Source organism: Myotis nattereri (genome assembly GCF_964212035.1).
Source record: "Myotis nattereri genome assembly, chromosome: 11".
Taxonomy (NCBI): Eukaryota; Metazoa; Chordata; class Mammalia; order Chiroptera; family Vespertilionidae; genus Myotis; species Myotis nattereri.
In genome coordinates, this window is record NC_138086.1 from 67,844,815 (window position 1) to 67,865,380 (window position 20,566).

Consider the following 20,566-nt stretch of genomic DNA (forward strand, 5'->3'; position numbering starts at 1 on the left):
AACTGTTGGCTTAGGCAACATCATGTCATAGAAAGGGATCTGCTTTGATAATTGGTACAAACTCAGCTCTGCTAACTTCTAAATATAAAACGTATGACAAGCTCCTTAATTTCTAAACAGGTTTAATGTTTCTTTTAACCGTATGACTATGAGTAAATTGTACACACATTATGGGGAGATGTCCAGAAAAGCTATTTTCTATGGTTTTGATCTAAAACTCCCTTTCTTGTCCTATAGTTCTGGTCCCAAATGTGTGTAATCGCAAAACACCTCTGAGGGCCATTCCTGGAAAACTCAAATTTGCTGAGGAATCCAAACTAAGCAAGAGGTCTGGTATTATAAATAACTAGAGGCCCAGTGCACGAAATTCATGCACTGGGGGTGAGGGTGTGAGGGGCGGTCCTTCAGCCCAGCCTGCACCCTTTAGCAGCCCAGGAGCCCTCAGGGGATGTCCAACTGACGGCTTAGGCACAAGGAGCGGGACTAAGCTCCAGCAGGACATCCATAGTGCTGCCACTGAGGCGTGAGAGGCTCCCGCCACCACCGCTGTGCTCGCCAGCCATCAGCCCAGCTTCTGGCTGAGTGGCGCTCCCCTGTGGGAGAGCACTGACCACCAGAGGACAGACACTCAATGCTGTTCGGTCAATTTGCATAATACCCTTTTATTATATAGGAGGATTTTCCAGGTCCTAAAGATTTTTTTAATGTAATTTCTTACAGGGCACTTTTAACAGAAGCCAATGAAAAACACTAATCTAACCATCTAAGAACTACATACATACATAAAGTACTACTTTATAAACCTGGGATAAAGTCAAATTCTAGGTTTAAGAACACTGACCATATGGCTTAAACTTGATTTTTAAAAGATCCTTCCTACCAACCAAACCATACATTATAAGACTAAATAACTATCTATACTAATAAAAGGGTAATATGCTAATTAGACCAGACATTTTCTGGACGTCCTTCCGGACAAAGCCACGGTGGTGGGGGCCGAGGCAGAGGTGGTTAGGGGCAATCGGGCCAGCAGGGAAGGGAAGACAGGGGCGATCAGGCCAGCAGGGGAGCAGTTAGGGGGCAATCAGGCCGGCAGGGGAGCAGTTAGGGGCATCAGGCCTGCAGGCAGAGGCAGTTAGGGGCAATCGGGCAGGCAGGCAGGCAGGCAAGCGATTATGAGCCAGTGGTCCTGGATTGTGAGAGGGATAGCCGACTGCCGGTTTAGGCCCGATCCCACAGAGATCCCGGATTGGAGAGGCCCTGTGCACGAATTTTGTGCACCAGGCCTCTAGTGCTATAATAATAAGACATCAAAACACTTCTCACCAGCTCTAACTGGTTTAGCTCAGTGGATAGAGTGTTGGCCTGCAGACTGAAGGGTCCCAGGTTCAATTGCAATCAAGGGCATGTACCTTGGTTGTGGGCACAACCCCAGTAGGGGGTGTGCAGGAGGTAGCTGATCGATGTTTCTCTCTCATCGATGTTTCTAACTCTCTATCCCTCTCCCTTCCTCTCTGTAAAAAAATCAGTAAAATACATTTTTAATAAAACACAAAAAAACAAATACTTCTCACCAAAACATTTGGGAATGTAGAGGCCAATTTCATATTCATCACATATTCAGTATGTATGTTTTTCTCCCATAGGGAACTCCCTCCTATTATTTGGGTATATGGGCTTTGCTTATTTTATATACTGACACCTTGTTCCTCACATCTAAAAGCCACAGTTCTTGTCATCTTTATGTCTTTGCAGGTACTATTTGTTTTCTATAACTGAAATGCCTTTTATCCTAGTCCACCTGACAAACTCTTCCTTCAAGAATTCAGCTCAAATGGGGCCTCTTTTTATTTATTTATTTTCTCTTACAGTATTACAGATATCCCCATTTTCCCACCTCCACCCAGCCCCTGCCCCATCCCAGGCCTTCACACACTATTATCTGTATCCATGGGCTATACATACATACATATAAGTTCTTTGGTTAATTTCTTTTCATCCACCTCCCACCCCCCACAAGCCCTTCCCCTCTGAGATCTGTTAGTCTGTTCCAAGCATCTATGACTCTGGACCTATTTTGTTTGTCAGTTTATTTTGTTCATAAGATACCACATATAAGTGAGTTCATGTGATATTTGTTTTATTTCACTTAGCATAATAATCTCCAGGTCCCTCCACGCTGTCAAAGGGCAAGAAGTCCTTTTTTATAGTTGCATAGTATTCCATTATGTAAATGTACCACTGCTTTTTTATCCACCATCTACTGATGAGACTTGGGCTATTTCCAGATCTTAGCTATTATAGTAAGGCTGCTATGAACATAGGGAGTGCATATATTCTTTCTGATTGGTATTTTGGGATTTTAGGATATATTCCCAGAAGTGTAATTGCTGGATTAAATGGAAGTTCCATTTTTAATTTTCTTGAGGAAATTCCATACTGTTTTCCACAGTGGCTGTACCAGTCTTCATTCCCACCAGCAGTGTTCTAGGGTTCCCTTTTCTCCACATTCTCACCAGCAAAGAAATCATTATCAAAACGAAAAGGGAAACCACTGTATGGGAGAACATATTCACCAGTGATACATCTGGTAAAGGGTTAACTTCCAAAATACATAAAGAACTCATACACCTCAACAAAAGGAAGACAAACAATTATTACATATGTGTATATATATACGTATATGTATATGTATATGTAAATGTATATGTATATATACAAAGGACCTAAATGAACACTTCTCCAAAGAGGACATACAGATAACTAATAGACATGAAAAAATGTTCAACGTCACTTATCAGCAGAGGATGCACATTAAACTACAATGAGGTATCACTTCACACCTGCCAAAATGGCTATCATCAATAAATCAACAAAAAACAAGTGCTGGCGAGAATATCCAATAGGGCCTCTTTGCAGAAACTGATTTTTCAGGCAGATTTAGTCTCTTTTTGCCTCTATGATTTCAGTCTTGAATACATGTACATTAGGGTAATATGATGTCTTGAATTATTATTGCATACCTTCTACATACTTCTATGTGAGGAGATTCACATACATATTATCTTGATAGGTATTACATCCCCAATTTCCCCAGATAACCTGCTTATATCACAGCAAGGCCAGGATAGAAATTAATTCCTATATGGCTCCAAATTTTGCTGTCTTTTTACTTGCCTAGGCTTTTGAAACCCAAGCCCTTGAGAACCTAAGAGCTATGAACATTTTTCTACTCCATGCTTCCCCCACCCAACCCCACCCCAATGGGCTTACACACAAAGTATTATGTATAAATTGAAAGCATTTACAAACCCCCTGAAGCGCATCTACTACCCCCAGGAAGATTTCCTGCTGCTTCTCACAAGTATGTTGACAGCAGGTAAACGGACTGTCATATTTTCCATTCCCAATTCTAAACACAGTGTCTAGGCCAGTAAGGGCAAACCTATGACACGAACTCATTTTTTTGGTTGATTTTTCTTTGTTAAATGGCATTTAAATACATAAAATAAATATCAAAAATATAAGTCTTTGTTTTACTATGGTTGCAAATATCAAAAAATTTCCATATGTGACATGGCACCAGAGTTAAGTTAGGGTTTTTCAAAATGCTGACACGCTGAGCTCAAAAGGTTCGCCATCACTGGCCTAGGCCATAGTGTGCATTGAATGAACACCTTTGTATGAATGGTGGATGGTAGGATCCAAGATAACAGGGCACATTTTTTTGCATTCCTCTGGAGTCTATCAGGGTAGGTACTCAAATGTTAAATAGCTTTTCAAGTGTAGGTTACACTTAAAAACAGTCATTACTGGAAATGTAGATATTAGCATACATCCCAAAGCCTGAAATTAACAGGATCCACACTCTATATTTTCCATGAAAAAACTTTTAGGGAGTAACTATGTATCTGCCATAAGCCAGTTCACAGACACTATAATGTTGTACAAATGGAAACAAGACTTTGTTATTTCAGAGGGAAGAAGACTATTGATTGCATAAATTTAAAATATTTAAATACTACAGGAAATATAAAATGCTAGGAGAGGAGTTCTAGTTGGAAGAGATTAGAGGTTTAGAACAACTGGTTATCACTGAACATGCCTTAGCACGTCATTCTTCTACTCAACTCTAATTAAAGGCTTTTCCCCCCATGGTATTAAAAATCAAATTTTACAATGGAGAACAAGAGCTTAAAATAACTGGGCTAAAATATTTATTTATCCCAGAAAGTGAGAATTACATTTTTGCTTCTGACTTCTCAGTGTATGTGGTAAAGTCATTCTAAATTTTTAGTGTTCTGATTCAAAGTACTGATCTACAAAACAGAAGAAAAATTTTCCCAAAGGGAAAAAGTATGTTCAACAGTACAACCACAGATAAGCAAGATTTAAGTCATTCAGCAAGTATGCTTCAAGGACAAGAAATGGCTTATTCCAAAAGGTAAGAGAGATACATTCTGCAGAGTATATGAATTTAACATTGTAAAGGTAATGTTAAGGCGGATCTGGAATGCCAGGCTACTAAGTATAGACTTTATCCTACTGTCCTGTATGCTAAACTAGGGCAAAACTTACAAAATTGGGGGTATAGAAGAAAGAGAAATTGAAACAGGCATACAATTACAGTTTCAAAAAAGCAGAGCTTGGATCTGATGCTTTGAATTGGCATAAGCATTTAAAATTCCAATTATTTAAATGGTCAAAGGGAGCTTTGAGGGTTTTTTTGAACATATTTTTTAATAATAAAAACAAAACCATATGTTTCCAATATGGTCCAATGTGAATACGTTAAAGAAACACAGAACTAAACAATTACACTGGGACTCAAATCCAAATCTCCTGATTTTTCAACCAGGAGTATTTCCTTTACTACACACTTGAAAGCAGTATTTTAGGACTGGATGAGGTAAGAAACTGGAGGCAAGAGAAAAATAACAGCTATTTCTGTAACCACTCCCCAAATTCCCACGTTACAAAATATGACTATTTTTTAAAGAGATTCCAGTGATATAGCTGGATTATATTAATTCAATCTAAAACCAAAAATTAAGCCCTATCTGGTTTGGCTCAGTGGATAGAGTGTTGGCCTGTGGACTGAAGGGTCTCAGGTTCTATTCCAGTCAAGGGCACATTCCTGGGGTGTGCACTTGATCCTCAGTAGGGGATGTGCAGGAGGCAGCCGATCAATGATTCTCTCTCATCATTTATGTCTATACTTCTCCCTACCTCTCCCTTCCTCTCTGAAAACAATAAAAATATACTTGAAAAAAATTAAAAGTGGACATTTTATTAAATTTAATATTTTAAGATAATGTCCCCACAGTTGGGGATACACAAGTAGTCATTTGAAGTGGTTCCCTGAATCCTTACGCACACTTGCCAGTAGACAAAAAGAAAAAAAAAATATGTATTGAACTATTTTCTATATTTATGGAGAAGATATTACAATTAATAAAATAATATGTACTTAAAAGTTTTATTTAATTCAGTCTAGTACTTTATCTTGTATTTTCTTTTTCAGTAGGTAATTGAAAATACAACCACAGTTGTGTATTAGTAAGCACACCTGTACACATAAAAGGCGGAAAAGCAGTTCTCACACTGATCTAAGAGACAAGTCCCCCGGACCATATGAAGAATCCATCTGCAGAATAAATGTCTTACAGCATTAAAGTAGCTACAATTTCTGCTCATGCAATGGTCATTAATGCCTATTAAATACTAAGCACTACATTAAGCAATGGGGACACAGAGATAATTAAGTACCAGTCTCTAGCCCAGGGGTGGGCAAACTTTTTGACTCAAGGGCCACAATGGGTTCTTAAACTGGACCGGAGGGCCGGAACAAAAGCATGGATGGAGTGTTTGTGTGAACTAATATAAATTCAAAGTAAACATCATTACATAAAAGGGTATGGTCTTTTTTTTTTTTTAGTTTTATTCATTTCAAACAGGCCGGATCCAGCCCGCGGGCCATAGTTTGTCCACGGCTGCTCTAGCCTCAGAGGCTTTCAGTCTGGAAAAGTAAAAAAAATTGTAAATTTTTATTTTTATAAATCTAATTAACTGAGTGCTACAGAAACATGGTAGTGTTTAACATGAAAAAAAAATTAATCTATATAAATGTTAATGTCTTACTTTCAAGTTTCAACTGTTCAAAAACCTTTTCTAAATTAAATGTCAAATACTGAAGGAAAAAACCAGCAATATTCTAAAAACAAATGCAGTAAACAATTCTTTAGAACTAACACTTGAGGTAAATTTTTAGTGGCTGTTTCAATGACCAATGTCTGGAAAGTCACTTTAAAAAGTTCCCTTCCACTTGTGAAGTTAATTAAATCTATATTATAAAAACCCAGTGGCCCTAACACCGTAATGACCAAAGACTGGTGCGGGTGAGTGGGGCTGCGCAATTTAACGTGCTGGGCTTCTAGTATTAAGTACATTTGGCTGGACATCCATTAAAGGATGGATAAGAAAATCTTAACTAACCCAGTAGCACTGGAAAAGCATTCAGATTAGCTCAAATGCAAACACTGCAAAATATTACCTATCACTCTGGCTTTGAAAGGCACATGAGACATATAGCACCATATATGTAAACTTACAGTTATTTTACAAACCTATGAGACCACCACAATATACCACTTCACACTCACTACATGGCTATAATAAAAACGACGGACAGTAACAGTGCTAGTGAAGATGTAGAGAAGTTGGTGGGAATATAAAATGTGTATTCTCCCGGTGGGAATGTAAAATGTGCAGCAGTTTTGAGTAACAGTTTGGAAGTTCCTCAAAATGTTAAACATTAGAGTTACCATATTAACCAGTAAGTCTACTCCTAAGTATATACCCAAGATAACTGAAAACATATATCCTAACAAACACTTGTACACAAATGCTCACCATAGTATTATTCATAAAATACAAATTATATTACATTTTATGTATTACTGTAGAATACAAAATACGCCAACGAGTGTGAACAACTCATATGTCCTTCAATAGATAAGCGGATAAACAAAATGTGAAATGTCCATACAATATCATCTACTAGGGGCCCGGTGCACGAAGATTCGTGCATGGGGGGTGGGTCCCTCAGCCCAACCTGCACCCTCTCCAATCTGGGAGCCCTCAGGGGAGCCCTCTCCAGTCTAGGAGTTTCTGTCTATCTTTGCAATAATATGAGCAAATTGTCAGAGACCCCAACCCAGTTTGGTTTTGTGCTCACAGAATAGTAGAGGTCTTTTTTTAAAAATATACTTTATGATTTTTTACAGAGAGGAAGGGAGAGGGAGAGAGAGTTAGGAACATCAATGAGAGAGAAACATCGATCAGCTGCTTCCTGTACACCCCCTATTGGGGATGTGCTCGAAATCAAGGTACATGCCCTTGACGGGAATCAAACCTGGGACCCTTCAGTCCCTAAGCCGACACTCTATCCACTGAGCCAAACCAGTTAGGATAGTAGAGGTCTTTTTTTTTTCCTTTGCTCCATTGGTGATTTCCTAGAAGTTGCAGGAATCTTCCTTTTAATTTTTCCTTGACACTCTGACTTTACTTATGTCTCTCACCTTTGCTTCCCCTCCATGCCCCACCTGCAACAGTAACTTGCTCCAGGCTCACTTTGCTCTAGTGTAGTGGTTCTCAACCTGTGGGTCGAGACCCCTTTGGGGATCAAACGACCCTTTCACAGGGGTCGCCTAAGACCATCGGAAAACACATATATAATTACATATTGTTTTTGTAATTAATCACTGTGCTTTAATTATTATGTTCAATTTGTAACAATGAAATTGGGGGTCACTACAACATGAGGAATTGTATTAAAAGGTCGCGGCATTAGGAAGGTTGAGAACCACTGATCTAGTGTCTAGGATATCCCGCAACGTGTCTGCCACCAGAACTATGATTCCCAGCATTCCTGGTGCTCCCCGTGCTCTGGGCTTTGGCTTCCAGTCCAGGGGCTATAGAATCATAAAGGACTGGGAACTTCAGTGGCCCCTGACAGGACCAAATACTCCAGTGGAGTCCCAGGGATCCAAGCCCCTCGGTGCCTGTGTGACGCGGAGGGTGCTCCACCCCGCCCCCTGGCCACTTGGTGCCTGCGCCCATGCATGCTGTCCACAGCCTGCCATCTTTGTTGGGTTAATTTGCATACACACCCCTTATTGGCTGTGGGGGATCACCAATAGGCAGCAATTTACATATTTGTCTATTATGAGTGTAGATATAATAAAGAGCCAGGGTCTTAATGACCGGTTACGACCAAAGGCTCAACCAGACAGGAAGTCAGTGCTGGGTTGCCATGGTGACCCAACAGTGACTGGGACTTGTGCAGGTGCCCTGACCCAGAACAGACTGCCTAGGGGGCTGCGGATCAGGCCCGGAGAGAGGCCTGCAGAGAGAGTGAGGTAGGGTCTGAGCCATAGCCTCTATGGCAGCCGTTGATCAGAACTTGTCTCTCTCTCCTGGCCTGGCCAACAGCAGCACCTCCATTTCTCTCCAGGTCTCCACCGGAGCTGCTGATCAACCCCGCCTTTCTGATCAGGGCTTGTTGATAGGCCTAGAGATACTGTCTGGCACAGAAACTGACCAATCAGAACCAAATCTGGGTCAACTTGAGGAGCCAATGGCTGCCTAGGAGGTGGAGCTTTTGACACTGACTGGCATAGAAACTGACCAATCAGAACCAAATTTGCCAGCAGAGGAGGGCAGTTGGGGGCAAGATCAGACCGGCAGAAGAGGGCAGCTAGGGGAGATCAGGCAGGCAGAGGCAGTTAGGGGTGATCAGGCCAGCAGGGAAGAGAAGTTAGGGGCGATATCAGGCCGGCAGGGGAGGGCAGTTGGGAGCAAGATCAGACCAACAGGGAGGGCAGTTAGGAACAATCAGGCAAGCAGGCAGAGAGGTTAGGGGTGATCAGGCAGGTGAGTCCCAGATTGTGAGAAGGGTGTCTGACTGCTGGTCGGATATCCCCTGAGTGATCCCCAATTGGAGTGGGTGCAGGCTGGGCTGAGGGACCCCCCCCCCCTCCGTGCATGAATTTCGTGCAGCAGGCCTTTAATTTTATACACACACACACACACACACACATATATATATGAAAGGCTAATATGCTAAGTGTTTGATCGGTCAGTATGACGCACACTGACCACCAGGGGGCAGACGCTCAATGCAGGAGCTGCCATGACGCGCACTGGCCTTTGCAGAGAAATGGTACTGCAGACCTAGCACCCACAAAGCAACATCCGACTTCCCCCAAGTGGGAACAGACCCTGGAGTGAGAGCCCACCAAATTGCAGCCGATGCTGCCGAGACTCCATGGCGCAAAATGCGGCCCACAGCCCAGCCCAACCCAAACAGTGGCTGTGGGCGCCATGTAATGACTTCATATAGCAATGCCCGGCTTCCTCTCCCCAGTAACAGGCTATCTGAGATAATAAAAGCCTAATATGCAAATTGTCCCCTTGACCAGGAGTCCAACCAGGAGGCGGGGCCGGCCAATCATTGGCGGCCCCTCCTCCCAGCCAACCCCACCCCGCTAGGGCGGCAGGCGGCCGGGGGAAGAGAGGACCCCACCCATGCACGAATTTCGTGCACTGGGACTCTAGTTCAACTGTAAAAGGGAATGAAGTATTTTTGATCCCTGCAACAACATGAGGGAACCTTGAAAACATTGTATATTAAGTAAAGAAATCAAATCATAAAACACCACATTCTGTATGATTCCATTTACATACGTCCAGAAGAAGCAATCTATAGAGGTAGAAAATACATTAGTGGTTGTCCAGGGTTGGGGACAGGATACAGAGAGGAAGGGAGGAATGACTGCTAATGGGTATAGGGTTTCTTTGGGGGGGAGGGGGTAGATAAAAATGGATTATGGTGATGGTTGCACTATTGTGTGAATATACTAAAAATTATGAAATTGTACAGCTTTTAATAAATGCATTTTATGTTAGGTGAATTACATCTCAACAGAGTTGCTACTAATTTTTAAAACACCTACATCGAAGAGTTTAATAATAAAAATTATTATACTTATCAAATCTGTGCAGCATTTTAAGATCTTGCCAGGCTTTCAGTCTTTCCCGCTTTTCTAACATTTCAAATCCAAATTTTAAATTAAAATTAAAAAAAAATTCAGGTCTTAATTAATCAATAGACAAATTATCTGTCTTTAAAAATTGTAAACAGCCCTGACCAGTTTGGCTCAGTGGCTAGAGCATCAGCCTGTGGACTGAAGAGTTCTAGGTTCGATTCCAGTCAAGAGCATGTACCTTGGTTGCAGGCACATCCCCAGTAGGGGGTGTGCAGGAGGCAGCTGATGGATGTTTCTCTCTCATGGATGTTTCTAACTCTCTATCCCTCTCCCTTCCTCTCTATAAAAAATCAATAAAATATATTTTTTAAAAAATTGTAAACAGTAATCATTTTATAAAAAAGCATATACAGCCCTGGCCGGTTTGGTTCAGGGGCGATGGCCTGTGGACTGAAGAGTCCCAGGTTCGATTCGGTCAGGGGCGTGTGCCTTGGTTGCGGCCATGTCCCCAGTGGGGGGTGTGCAGGAGGCAGCTGATCTCTCTCATTGACGTTTCTGACTCTCTGTCCCTCTCCCTTCCTCTCTGTAGAAAAGTCAATAAAGAATATTTAGGGGAAAAAAAGTATATACATGTAGATAATAATGAAAATTGTCTCTATCCTATCATTTTTTTTTAAAAGTATAGGAAGTGCTCCTTCAACCTGTATCTTGCTCTAACTTCTGCCATCTACTTTCAGAATGTTAAAGTAAATGAAGGAATTTATACCCACTTCACCTATTTTCTCCACAACCCACTATAATCTGGCTTCTTCCCAGACCCCAACCCCAAACTGCTTTTTCTAGCCACCAAATCACTCCTACTTGGCAAATAGAATGGGTTCTTTTTAAATCTCACCTTACCAGTCCTCCTAGAATTATTTGACTTTGGTAACTACTCCTTTTGTGAAACTCTCCCAGGCCTTCTGACATCCTTTGGGTTCGCCTCCTTCCCGACCATACCTTCTCAGAACCATCACTGGTACTTCCTTTTGGGAATGCTCTTTAAATGCTGATGCTCTTCAACCTAAAGTTGGTCATTCTATATACTTGTCTGGATAAGCTCACCTACTCCCATGTTTTCAACTATCTCTTACATGCTTATACGATGACTCCCAAATCTTTAACTCCAACCTGGCTCTCTTGAGCTCTACACATCTATTAGGTGTGTCATAGGTACCTCAGTTTTTTCTGTTTGTTTTTAGCCCTGCCAAAGCCAAGCCTCAAAAAATTGAGTATAAACTCAGAACTGTTCCTCTCCATGGAAATCTTTAGTAAAAGACAAAATATTTATGCGATCTGAAGAGAAACCAGAGTATGGCACCTCAGTTTTAACATGTCTAATTTCCTTCTATCATGTCCTGCTTGATCCCCTCTACTTGTTACTCCCCTTTTACTCTTTATCCTACCAAATAATATTTTCTAATTTGGGTGACAGTACACCAAGCTACGAACCTGGTGGTCATACTACAATACTCTTTGCTCCTTTACTACCAACATCTAGTCCATCATTGAGATTTCTTTCTTAATCCTTATCAGATCCTCTATTCCATTACTTTATTTTTTTAAATCCTCACCTGAGGATACACTTTTCACTGATTCTAGAGAGAGAAAAAGAGGAAGAGAGAAACATCAACATGAGAAACACTGGTTGCCTTCTATATGCACCACCCACCAGGGATTGAACCCTCAACCTGGGTATGTGCCCTGATGGAGTGTCGAACCTGTGATCCTTCGGTGCACAGGACAATGCTCTGAGCCACACTGGTCAGGGATCCACTAGTTTTAGTTTAGTTTACTTCAGACCCTCACCTCACTTCTTATAGTTTAACTTCCAAAATGCTCTTCACCTGCTAATTCATCCTCCATACTGTCATTAGAATCAACTTTCTACAACACTAATCTGTCAGATGACTGCTTACACCTTTCTTTAAAAAGGCAGGGGCTCTCCAGAGACCTATAGTAGGGTTTCAGCTTTCCGACCAGAGCTATCTGAATGATATCATTGAAGGCTGTATCACAGTAAAGCAGGCTGGAAAAGGAGAGGGGGTAGGGTGGTCGTGGCAGTTGGAAGTGGGGAAATACTGCTGGACTGTTGGCAGCTAGCATGTCTATTTTTTTACACACCTGCCCACTTTCCATGTGAATCTAAGAATTTCAGTGTAGAACTGTTAAAAATTACTATTACTGATATGTAAAATAGAATATATCATAGATGCAACAATCTGACCCCCTACCTAATTTTCTCAGCATTACCTTTAGCCTCTATACCATGTATTACCTCCCTGGTTCTCAAAGTATGGTTCAGGGACGCCCAACCCAAGATCACTGGAGACAGACTATGACATCAAAACTCTTTTCCTAATACTGTTATGTTTCCTCACTTGTAAATATGAGAATGCACAGACTTTAGTATAATAATTTTTTATCACTTTCATTTTCTTAGGTGTGTACAGTGGAGTTTTCCAGAGGGCAATTGACACATTTTACTGGGTGAAATGTGACATTTCAACATTATGAATGTAGCAGTATGAGAATCCAACTCTCTTCTATTAAACCAGATATTAAATAAATTTGCAAAAATATAAAAACAACTCTTCAAACTAATTTGTTTTGAATAATGAAAATATAGTATACAAGTTAATATGGAATGTGTTTAATATCACTATTTTAAAGCAAATTATTTTTTTAAATGCCTGTTGTAATTTCTAATGTAGTAAAGAGACAAGAACTCTTTAGGGTCCTCAATAATTTTTAAGATTGTAAAGGACTCTTGAGACCAAAAGGTATGAGAACTGCTGCACTACTTATAGCAGATTATCTATCCCTCCCTAAACATGTTCAAATTTAAAACCTTCACCCTTTTGCATGGTGTTTCGCCCCCCACCACTAGCCTAGGTCCTTAGGAACCAGGTCCTTAGGAACCTCAAATGCATCCTGGAGAAACTGGATAAAAAGAACAGAGATTTTAAAGTCAGGCAAGATACTTCTCAGACTGTTTCCTCATCTGTAAAATACAGGTTATATCTATCCTATAAATTGTTGATATGTTCAATAAGACTGTAAAATAGGAGCCCTCATACACTCTGGTGGGAATGCAGACTGGTGCAACCACTGTGGAAAACAGTATGGAGTTTACTCCTCAAATAATTAAAAATGGAACTCCCATTTGACCCAGTAATCCCACTTCTAGGAATGTATCCCAAGAAATCAGAAACACCAATCAGAAAGAATATATACACTCCTATGTTCATAGCAGCACAATTTACAATAGCTAAGATTTGGAAACAGCCTAAGTGCCCATCAGCAGATGAGTGGATTAGAAAACTGTGGTACATCTACACAATGGAATACTATGCTGCTGTGAAAAAGAAAGAACTCTTACCATTCGTAACAGCACAGATGGACCTGAAGAGCATAATGCTAAGTGAAATAAGCCAGTCAGAGAAAGAGAAATACCACATGATCTCACTCATTTGTGGAATATAGAGAACAACACAGACTGATGAACAGGGACAGATCCAAAGACAGAGAAACAGCGATCAGACTATCAATCCCCAGAGGGAAAGTAGGGGAGGGTGGGGGTAAGGGGATGAGATCAACCAAAGGACTTGTATGCATGCATATAAGCCAAACCAATGGACACGGACAACGGGGGCATGAGAGCATGGGGGGGGGGGGGTGTTCAGGGTTAATGGGGGGATGAGGACACATTTGTAATATTTTAACCAATAAAGAAATTAAAGATAAAAATAAATTGCAATTAACTAGAGACTAGCCCCTGTCCACTGTCAACACACACACACACACACACACACACACACACACACACTGCTAAATCTCCAGATACCCTAAATTAGTTCTTGGCCTCTCACACGCAGGGGGTTAAATCAACCTCACCTCTTCCTGCATGAAAACTTGGCTCCCAAGACCCTGGAGGACCAGGGCCCCAGGTCCTTCACTCACCTGGGAGAATGTTAGCTTGCGATTTCATTTATATTCACAGGGTTGTAAAGTATAGCATTTACCCATATTTCTCTTCCATCACTGTTTCATAATTCCTGTTTTATGACATGAGTTTAATCATGCAAATTAAATGCAAATGATTAGAAAACCCAAGTTTTCCTAACTCATTATATTTTCTTTAATTACAACTACTAATTGGTCCAGCCTCCTAGGAAAAGACTGGTTGGCATCAATTATATATTTTACCAGAAAAGCAGACCAAATGCTTATTAGTTTTCCATGCCAGTTAATTAAATAAAAATTCATTGCAAAAAAAAAAAAAAAAAGAGCATAATGCTAAGCAAAAAAGCCAGTCAGAGAAGGATAAGTATCACGTGATCTCAGTCATTCGTAGAATATAATGAACAACATAAATTGATGAATAAAAATAGATCTAGATTCTAGAGACACAGAAACATCAAACAAACTGGCAAACCTCAGAAGGAAGGCAGGGGAGGTTTGGGGGGTAAGGAGTAAAAGATCAACGAAAGGACTTGTATACATACATATAAGCATAACCAATGGACAGACAATAGGGGGCTGAGGGCATGTGCTGAGGGGTGGGAGGGGCCCGAGAGAGGTCAAAGGGGGAAAAAGGAGACATATGTAATACTTTCAACAATAAAGAATTAAAAAAAAAAAAAAAAAGACCGCAAAATATCTGGCAGCCCTACCCGGTTTGGCTCAGTGGATAGAGCATTGGCCTGCAGACTCAAGGGTCCTGGGTTCAATTCCGGTCAAGGTCAGATGCCCAGATGCGGGCTCCATCCCCAGTGGGGGGGGCATGCAGGAGGCAACCAATCAATGATTCTCAGGCATCATTGATGTTTCTCTCTCTCCCTCTCCCTTCCTCTCTGAAATCAATAAATATATATAAATAAAATATATATCTGGCATAGTGTTTAGCATACAGTAGGAAGGAAAATGTTAATTTCTGCCTGGCTAATGTGGCTCAGTGGTTGAGCATGAACCAGGGATCACGGTTTGATTCCTGGTCAAGACACATGCCAGGGTTGTGGGCTCAGTTCTCAGTGGGGTGCATGCAGGAGGAAACCAATCAATGATTCTCTCATTATTGATGTTTCTCTCTCTCCCTCTCCCTTCCTCTCTAAAGTCAATAAAAACATATTTTTTAAAAAGAAAAATGCTAATTTCCTTTCTACTTAAAATAATTTATAAAATCACTAACATTCTGTAGTAAAATAAAAACAATACACTAATTACTTAATCATAACAAAGCAAGCAAACTGGTTGTTTTGAGCAGTTGTCAGAATTACTATTTGCAAAAACATGTTTGTTATAGCCTACATCCCTTGAAATTCATAAATTATGATAGTTCTGTGGTTACCTTTAATTGATAAGTTAAATTCAAATTACTTTAAAATATCAGTTACTTTAAATGGCATTTTAAAATAGGATGGTTTATATCTATAAATCCTCTACTCCCAAAGTTTCACAAAATTAAGTACTATAATCCACAACTCTGTTGAATCCTGTATTTTAAATACTACACTGAGTATACTCATTAAATTTTTGTTTTCATCTTTGTAAGTGAAGAGAGAACTGGTTGTTAAACTGAAATGGCCATATTTACTTGTATCTTAAGTGTCATCTTTTATGATTTTTTTACATATACGTCTAAGGCACATTAAACTTTACCCTGATCAGACCAAATCTATTTGAGATTAGACATGAAAAAGCTTTAAAAAGCCAAAGAAAATGACTGAAAACAAAAGCCCAAATACTTCTTTCCTTCTATCTCTAGTTATCTGTAACTGAACATATAGATTAGCTATATGATATATAGACCTTAGCACAATAATTTGTTAGATGAAATATGAGTCCCATACTTCAGCTCTGTAAAGGAGGTACATTATTCTTCTTTTAAAGATGAGAGAACTCAGTCATTTCATTTTCTGCTAAGTGGCCTGCCCAAAGCTAGGTAGCTAACCAATGGCAGAGACAGGAGTAAAAGACAGGTCTAACAGCTCACAGACTAGTTAATGACAGATGGAAAAATCTCTACCCTCACTAGTCATCAGGAAATTCAAATTAAAACAAGATACCATTTTTCAACCATCAAATTATCAAAGATCAAGATAATTATATGAACACTTCTACATTACTGACAGTTGTATAAATGACACTTCTTCAAAAATTACTTATAAACATGTATTAAATGTTTACTTCCAGTACTAGAAGATATCTTATGCAATAATCCAAAGTTTTATGCATAAATGTTCATTACAGAAGTATGATATATAAGAGCAGAAAATAAATAGCCTAAACATTCAACCACAAGGAAATGGTTAAGTTACCATTAGTCGCCAGGTGAAATATTATGAAGCAGCTTAAAACAATTTTTTCAAAAGAAAAGCACTTATCAAAATATTAAGTTAAAAAAAAAACAACAACCAAGAATATAAAATGATATATGTAGTATGGCCACAGAGAAGCAAGAAAACATTATCAAACAAGCCCAGACTCATCGGCCCAGGAACCAAGAGGTCACAGGTTTGATTCCCCATCAGGGCATAAGTCCAGGTTGCAAGCTCAATCTCCCGTAGGGACATGCAGGAAGCAGCTGATCAATGATTCACTCTCATCATTGATGTTTCACTCTCTCCCTCTCCCTTACATTCTGAAATCAATAAAATGTATTTTGAAAAAAGAAAACATTAACAGACTTAATGTTGTCAACTATACTTTAGTAAATATTTTTAAAAGGAACTATGCTGATCTACATATACTTATAGACTCACGTCTAAAGTAAGATATAAACAAGCCTATTTGCATAAATTAAAATGTTATATAGATATTTTTTAAATCATTAAAAAAGATAGCCTTTCAGTGATGGGACTATAGCTGCGATTTTCAACCAGAGTGCTACAAGAATTTTTAAAACAAGGAATACCTGACTATTTAGTCAGGGACACTGATCTCTTTTCCCTTCAGTTGTCAAATTTAAAAATGACAACAGCCAACAGAACAATAGCCATCTGGTGTGAATGAAATAAAAATTATACCGTTTTTGTCATCAGCAAAAAATACATTTTTTGATGTGCTGCAGAATTTTAGTAAATAGTTTATGTGCCACAAGATGAAAAAGGTTGAAAATTGCTGGACTATAGGAAGGCTGGATAGAATAACGGAAAGAGCACAGTTTATTTTTTATTTTTATTTTTTTAATTGATTTTAGAGAGGAAGGGATGAATAGAAACATCAATGATGAGAGAGAATCACTGATTGGCTGCCTCCTGCCCACCCCACACTGGGGATAGAGCCCGCAACCTGGGCATGTGTCCTTGGCTGGAATCGAACCTGGGACCCTTCAATCCACAGGCGGACGCTCTATCCACTGAGCAAACTGGCTAGGGCAAAAAGAGCAGTTTAGATGCTTTTCTAAGGGTAAGGCATTATTTTAATTATTATTCTGTAATTTCCAGATTTGAAATGATGAACATTATAATTGAATAGGGTTATCCTAGCTAGATTATATCTAAGACTCAGTTCTAAAATGCTAAAATTTTTAAATGTATTTTTTATCCCACATCACAATTTAAGAATAACAGAACAAACAATAAGCTGATCTTCCATTCTGTTATAGACTATTCTCTCTCTATGGCAGAAGGTAGTTTCCCTCCAATCTTCCAGGCAAGGGGAAAAGGAGCACCAACTAGCAGCCTTAATTAGAGTATTGCTTATCAAGTCAGGGAATTAAAAACAAGCACTACAAAATAATGAATGGCCTTAGTCATCAAATCTCAAATGTAAAATCATTTAGTTATTCCTAGGTATTATGGAAGAAAAAGGAAATTCATTCAGTCCTTGAGAAATGAAATTTTCAATAGGAATCCCTGACTCATCCCTAAAGCATGAACCCTAGAGCTACTTCCCCAGTACAGTTCAGAGACTGGGCACCTGTCCTGATGGTCCGCATCACCAAACAATGCTCCTTCCTGACAGGATATGCCTTGGGGTAACAAGATGACCAGCATGCAAAGTGGCCCAAGACCTCACCTCTTATCCTTCCATAACCAAAATAAGCCTGCAAAAGACTAGTTTTAAATATTCTAAGTAAATATATTCTTCTATTTTTGCTATAGTAAAACAGGGACTCCATCCAAGTATTGACATCATTCAAAGATAGCAACACCATCAAAATTCTCTGTATTAAGGGACAAGTCCTCTTTTCTTTACCCTTCTCTGATCAAAAAGTAAGTTTTAAAAAATACATAAGCTAAATATTAAGAGAAAATGCTTAAAATAAGCATAGGTTATTTAAATCTGTATTTTTCCACCGTCAAAAGATACTAACAAAACCTTACTCCTGTCCCCTATTACTGATCTAGAAAGGCGGGAATCACAAAGCTCAGCAAGACTGTGAATCTGTAAGTTATGCATTTTAACGCCAGAGCTTTACTTTCATATTTTTAAAATAGGAAAAAGCACCTCAGGACTAAAAGTCATTTCACCTGCACCTTGTAAACAAAACCACTTTGAAGCAAAAACTAAACAATGTCTGCTGCTCACTAATGTTCTATGCCTTCGCTGTGCACACTTTTCACACTCCAGAAATAGGGAGTTCGATGGTGATTCTTGGGAAGGACTCTGCCCAGGAACAGCATTTCCCCGAGCTGATCTCCCATTCCCAAATCCCGCCGAGGCCAAGCAGGAACCACTTCCCAAAGTCCCACTTCCTCTTCCATTCCCCGGACCTCCAGGGCTTCCAACGCCCCAGTCTTGCGCAACATCCGCAGGAGCAGCCGCCGCCGCCGCCGCCTCCTAAGCCGGGAAACAACCCTAAAGGAACGTTTGTCCGGCAGAAAAATAAGAGGGGGGCGGGGGGGGGGCGCCAAGGTAGGAAGTCGGCTTCTGGTCCCACGCCTTCGGATCCGACCCCCCTCAAAGGGATGTTTCCAGGCCAATTTCATCCACTAGCCTTTTAACCTCCTTCCCAGCCCGCCAGCACGAGCAGAAGGCGGAAAGGGGGAGGCGGGAGGCGGCGAAGGTTATCTCCCCGCTCAGGGCTCCGGCCCGCAGCGTCGCCTCCGCCCCGCCAGGACTATTGTTCCCAAGCTCCCCACCCCCACCCCGGATAGGAAGCGATAGTCACATCCCCTCCGCCTTCGGCCGGATCCCCTGGGGAGCCGAAAGGTTTCCTTCTGGACAGCCCTCCCTCCGCCACACACACTCCCCCCTCCCCCTGAAGTCACGCTGACCCCAACTCTGCCTCCAACCTGGCGCTCAGGAGGCCAGAGGCCGGACCGACGTACGCGGGAATTAGGCAAGCCACGAGCTACCTGATAGGCAACCCTCTCGCGGGCGGCGGAGATAACAATTGCGAAGCCAGTGCGCACGACTTCCACCTCGTCCGCCTCCGAGACCAGCGGGGGACAGGGACCCCACACAGGAATGCCAACCGCAACGCCCCCCGCCCCTCCGGCAGCCGCGACCCGCGCTCCCCCCGGAGCAGACGCCCTGCCCCGACCCGCCCAGGAGGAACAGGGTGGACGGGGAGGTGACGAGAGACCGCACTCGCCTCCGGTTCCCGGCCCGGGAAACAATAGGTGGTCGGCGGCGGCGGCGCGGAGTGCGGACCCGGCCCGGTGGCCTCTCCCTTTGCGCCCAGAGCGCGGGAGGAGGGGAAAGGAGGCCGAGGGGCGGAGGCGGTCTCCCCTCCCGCCGGCCCCCGAGCCCACCCGGTCCTCGGGGTGGGTGCGCGCCTCTCCGCCCCTCTCCTCACCGGCGCACACAAAGCGCTGCCGGCCCGGGAAGGCGGCGGGAGGCTCCGGTGCCGGCGAGAGGAGGCGACAACTAGGGGAAGGACTCACCATGAAGTCCCGAGCGAAGTTGTCCTCCCCGTTGTGGTCCGGACTCTTCATGGCCTGGACCCTCTGGATGAATTTCCTCAGGATCTCCACTTGCTCCATCCTCCCGCGTCGCCCCGGCTGCGGTCGCTGGCCGCCCCGCCGCCGCCCGCCCGCCCGGCGCAGAGCCCGCTCCGTCTTCCCCAGCTCGCTCCCCCGGCTCGCCCCCTACCTCCCGACCCCCGCCGACCCCCGCCGCTGCCCCCTCCTCCCCGCCGCACACGGCGGCGGCACCGGCCCGGCACCCAACCCTACAACTTCCAGAAGCCGCCGCCGCTCTCCCCCAGGACGCGGCGAGCCGCGGCAGCTAGCGCCAACCCCAACCCCAACCCCCAGCTTGCTCCATCCTCCTTCCCCGCCCTCCCCCGCCTCCTCCTCCGTCCGAGACGCCGCCACCGCCTCAGGAACACGGCTCTCCGCTCGCCCTGCCCCCCCTCCCGGTTCCTCCTTTCGACTCCCCCCTCCCCACGAGCAGCCGCCGCCGCCGCCGCCTCTCCCCACGGGCGCGCCCCCAGCCGCCACCCAGACGCGCAGCCCGCGTTCGGCTCCGCCCCCAGGCGCTACGCCACGCCGATCGCCCCCGCCCGCCCCGCCTCCTGGCCCCGC

At 42.5% G+C, this 20,566-nt stretch overlaps 1 protein-coding gene across 1 annotated transcript in view; it reads right to left on the minus strand.

Moving 5' to 3' along the window:
* The window catches only part of PTPN12 (protein tyrosine phosphatase non-receptor type 12), a 99,512-nt gene extending 79,388 nt beyond the window's left edge, over positions 1–20,124 (minus strand). Inside the window, exon 1 of the mRNA XM_081102538.1 lies at positions 19,925–20,124. Within this exon, the coding sequence (XP_080958664.1) occupies positions 19,925–20,023 (99 nt within the window). The 5' untranslated portion in view covers positions 20,024–20,124. The remainder of the gene's footprint in view (positions 1–19,924) is intronic.
* Between the last annotated feature and the right edge of the window lie 442 nt (positions 20,125–20,566).